The 4918-nt window shown below is 32.0% G+C and overlaps 1 protein-coding gene across 1 annotated transcript; it reads left to right on the plus strand.

Moving 5' to 3' along the window:
- The first annotated feature begins 356 nt into the window (after positions 1 to 356).
- On the plus strand, positions 357 to 3054 carry LOC133819575 (pentatricopeptide repeat-containing protein At3g48810). The gene has a single exon (XM_062252858.1). It carries the CDS (start codon positions 606 to 608, stop codon positions 2613 to 2615), a length of 2010 nt encoding a protein of 669 aa, XP_062108842.1. The 5' UTR covers positions 357 to 605; the 3' UTR covers positions 2616 to 3054.
- The last annotated feature ends 1864 nt before the right edge of the window (positions 3055 to 4918 follow it).

Here is a 4918-nt window from a genome sequence, read left to right on the forward strand (position 1 = left end):
AATAATTATTATCATCCTAGAAACTTATATTTCCTATTACATATATGTATTTAGAAAAATATTATTTTAGATTTTGTGTTTAGCTAAAATAAACATTTAGATTTTATATTTTAATAAATTATATTTTAGACTTTGTATTTTATAAAATAGATTAAAATAGTAATATAAATTATAATTTAATTAGTAAAATATATTTTAAATATAAAATTTTATTTTTTACTTTTTGGACACTGCTTCTCTAAACTTTTCTTAAGGTTGAGTACCCAACCATTAATCTTATATTTAAAATAATTTTAAGCAAAATCGGGATATATTTTTTTTTGACAATGTTTGGTATTAGATATTATTGTTCTAATATTTGAAGGAATATTGAAACTCATATCAATTTCTTTGTGTTACACCAAAATATACTTCTGTTATTGCATAGACCAGAGAGCTTAACGGAACAAGCACATCTTCGTCAGAGTCTCCCCAACTCCTCTCCTAATCGACCAAAGATGCTCTCTTTTTTACCTTAGTTTTTAGCTTTGTAGATTGGGCTCTCATGAATTGGGTTTAGAAGAGTTTTGAGTTGTTTGCGAGGTAAAGCTGGAGAAAGCTCTAAAATGTATCTGAAAGAAGGACGTTCCTTACTACTCAAACTCCACAAACCATCAATACCCTTTGTCCTAACCACCAACACCAACACCAACCCAATTCCAAATTCCATTGATAAACCCCAATTCCAATCCATGGAGGCTCTTCTCAACGAGTTCAATGTGTTGAAAAAGTTGAAACAAGAGCGAGATATCTCCTTGGCAATGGAGTACTTCATGTCCGTAGCCAATTCTCGAGCTTTCAAGCACACCCCTCTAACGTACGCCGCCATGGTTGAAAAGCTCGGGTGGGAAACTCAAATGGATGGAGTTCAGTACCTTTTGCAGCAGATGAAGTTGGAAGGAATTGGGTGCTCTGAAGATTTGTTTGTTCAAGTAATAAACTCTTATAAGCGAGCTGGTTCGGCAGAGCAGGCTTTGAAGATGTTTTATAGGATAAGCGAGTTCGGGTGTAAACCAACGGTGAGGATTTACAATCATATTTTGGATGCTTTGCTTGGTGAGAACAGGTTTCATATGATTAATCCTATATATACTAATATGAAGAAAGATGGGTTTGAGCCAAATTTGTTTACTTATAATATTCTTCTGAAGGCTTTGTGCAAAAATGATAGGGTGGATAATGCATGTAAGTTGCTTGAAGAAATGTCTAAGAAGGGTTGCTCCCCAGATTCTGTTAGCTATACGACTATAGTATCTTCTTTGTGTAAGCTTGGTAAAGTTGAGGAAGCGAGAGCTCTTTCTGTTAGATTTGAACCCATTTTACCTGTTTATAATGCTTTGATTAATGGGGTGTGCAAGGAGTACAAAATTGAGGAGGGGTTTGAATTGTTGGCTGAAATGGTGGATAAAGGAATCGACCCTAATGCTATAACTTACTCGACTATTATTAGTTCTCTTTCTGATATTGGGCATGTCAACTTGTCTTTTGCAGTTTTAGCTAAAATGTTTGTGAAAGGATGTAGTCCTAATATTCATACTTTTACTTCATTGATAAAAGGGTTGTTTGTGGAAGGTAGATTGCATGAAGCTCTTGCCTTGTGGAACAAGATGATTATTGAGGGATTAGAGCCTAACGTTGTTGCTTATAATACTCTTATACATGGTCTCTGCTCTAGTGGGAATGTGGATAAGGCTGTATCTGTTGCTCATCAAATGGAGAGAAGTGGCTGCTCACCAAATGTTAACATATACAGCACTCTTATTGATGGCTTTGCAAAAGTTGGCGATCTTTTTGGTGCATCTGAGACTTGGAACAGGATGATGAATTGTGGTTGCCGTCCTAATGTCGTAGCATATACATGCATGGTAGATGTACTTTGTAGGAATTCTATGTTCAACCGGGCTTATATTCTAATAGAGAAAATGACTGCCCAGAGCTGTCCTCCAAATACAATCACCTTCAACACCCTTATTAAGGGATTATGTGGGAGTGGAAGAGCAGAGTGGGCACTACAGGTGCTTAATGAGATGTGGAGCAGGTATGGGTGTTTGCCTAACATCACAACATATAACGAATTGTTGGATGGTCTCTTCAAAGTGAACAGATTCGAAGAAGCTTTTGAGCTCATTAGGGAGATGGAAGAAAAAAGAATAGAACGAAATTTAGTCACTTGTAATACTACACTCCATGGGTTTTGTCATGCTGGTTTGCCTGAGAAGGCTTTGCAGTTAGTTGGCAAAATGGTTGTAGAAGGAAAAATGCTTGATCTCATTACTTATAACACAATTATTTATGCCTACTGTAAGCAGGGAAAGATAAGGCATGCAACCCAAGTATTGGAAAGGGTTGGTGGATCAAACAAGTGGCATCCAGATGTAATGACATATACTAGTCTCTTGTGGGGAATCTGTAGTTCGATAGGTTTAGACGAAGCGGTTGTTTATCTTCATAAGATGATAAGGGAAGAGATCTTTCCTAACATTGCTACATGGAATGTCTTAGTCCGATGTTTGTTTAACTCTCTAGGTCATTTGGGGCCAATATACATTGTGGATGAAATTCTCAGTAAGGGATGAGTCTCTTGGATTTGATTCTCTTAAAGTGAATCAACTCATCTGCCAAAGTTCATTTCAAAAGGCTATGGATTTTGCTGGGGTGTCCTGGTTGTTTTTTAAGTTCAAAGGGCCCATGTTGTTTGGCAGGACATGTAATGACAATGAAAAAGGGATTTCTGCTCTCATGAGGACAATGATTACATTATCACTTGGGATCAACTAAGGAATTTCAGTTATATTTTGCCAACTTTGGCGCCTATATAACTTAAAATTCATGATATGGTAGTTAAAGAGAGAGGATGTCCATACAGTGTTGTAGTTAAATATTGCTACTCACGCTAACAGTTTTGAAGATACGTGTACAATCGACACATTATAGTTGAAGTATCATCAATCTATAAGGTAGAGTTTAATCAACTTTCATTTATTTATTTTATAAAAGTACAAGTATTATTGTTGAGCTTTATTTATTTAATTGTACATTCTCATGGACTCTTTTAGGTGTTAGGTACATATTTTTTTAGAGAACAAGAATAATCTTAGGTAGGAGCCAGATAAGACTTAGCAATACGACCATTAGCTCCATTGGGATAGAAACCCCAGGCACACGTTCGTTACCATGTCCATAAGTAAGTCCAAGTATCTCCATTGGTGTCCTTCCATATGAAAGTGAGTCCTGATTTGCGGAGAGCACATTTCAGAAACTCTTCCCTCAGCGCCTAAAACTGTTGGTACCACAAGCCCTTCATCTTTCACACCACCCATTTGCTTGAAAATTTGGTTTGTGAATTCTGCCACAGTTACATCATATGGCTCCACTCTCAACTGCCTACACTCATATAGCAATCCTATAATTACAACATCTTTGCCTGATTCCACACCCAGAAGATCTGCCAGATGCTAAATGAATCTCACAAAACAGAAATGATAAGATTAGTAAGAAGTGAATTGACTCATTTTATTTGGGTACTTAATAGACATTAATGAATTGAATTTTTTTGAAGCTTACTCTTTTGGAATTAGCTTGGGTTAGGTTTGGGTTTGCTCCAACTAAACCAGTGAGTCCAACATAGGGAATCACATATGATGCTATAAGAAAGTTAAAGTTATTTTTCTTTGTAAGGATCAAAGGGAGGTCTTAGCTTTCTCCCTAATGCACTTTCTATTTGTTCTGCAAATAATGATGAACTCAAATTCATTAGTGGCCTTGGGCACCCTCTTACTGAATTTTGAATAGTCCTGCATATCAAAGCTATACACTTATAAATATATAACACAAGAAAATTAAAATTCTTTAATAGAATCAAAACAATATAAACTAGATACAAGTAACGTCCAATAATACACGTTTGCTTAGTTTTTTTTTATAGAATTTATTAATTATTTTTATTAAATTTGTATTATTGTCATATAAATAAATAATATATAAAAGAATAACAAAAACATATATAATAAATGAAAAATTAAAACAAAACATTATTTATGATTTTAAAAAAAAAATATATAATATGATAACATTTTTAAACATAAATGATAATTGTATTTTAATAAAAATTAAGATTATGTATTTTATATTATTATTGTAATGATATTTTATAATATTTAAATTTATATTTATATAAGTATTAAATATCTAGTTTTGTATTAGATATTATAATAATAATAATATTTTATAATATTTAATTCATATAATTAGTAAAAAATTAGGATTATATATTATTATCATATTAATATTTTATAATATTTAAATTTATAATAATATAATTATTAAATATCTAGTATTATATATTATTATAATAATAATATTTTATAACATTTGAATTTGAATTTATATTAATATAATTATTATATATGTAGTTTTATATTAAATATTATTATAATAATGATAATTTATAATACTTGAATTTATATTAATATTATTGATAAATATTTATTTTTAATTAGTTTTAAAGGTATATTCTGATAAATATTTAAATTATTCTGTTAAAGTTAAAAAAACAATATGTTAAAACCAAAAACTTTTGTTATCTACATACTTTTTATATAGAAGAGACATATATATATTTATTTATATGATTATGAGTCATGATAATACAAAAACTTTAAAACAACCTTAAGTGTCCAACTTATTGCAACCCGAATTGCAAGATGACAAAACCCATAAATGGAGGTTCCATCCTTCTAGTATTTTTTTTGGGCGCGTTCTCGCGCCATATTTTGTTCTCTGCAGCCTCTGCAGTAAGGGTTTTCTCCACCACCTGTGCATAAGTTGTGATTTTTTTTCTTTTAAGATATGCAAGTGTACATAATCGTCTGACTAATAA

This window comes from Humulus lupulus, chromosome 2 (assembly GCF_963169125.1).
Source record: "Humulus lupulus chromosome 2, drHumLupu1.1, whole genome shotgun sequence".
In the NCBI taxonomy this organism is placed as follows: Eukaryota; Viridiplantae; Streptophyta; class Magnoliopsida; order Rosales; family Cannabaceae; genus Humulus; species Humulus lupulus.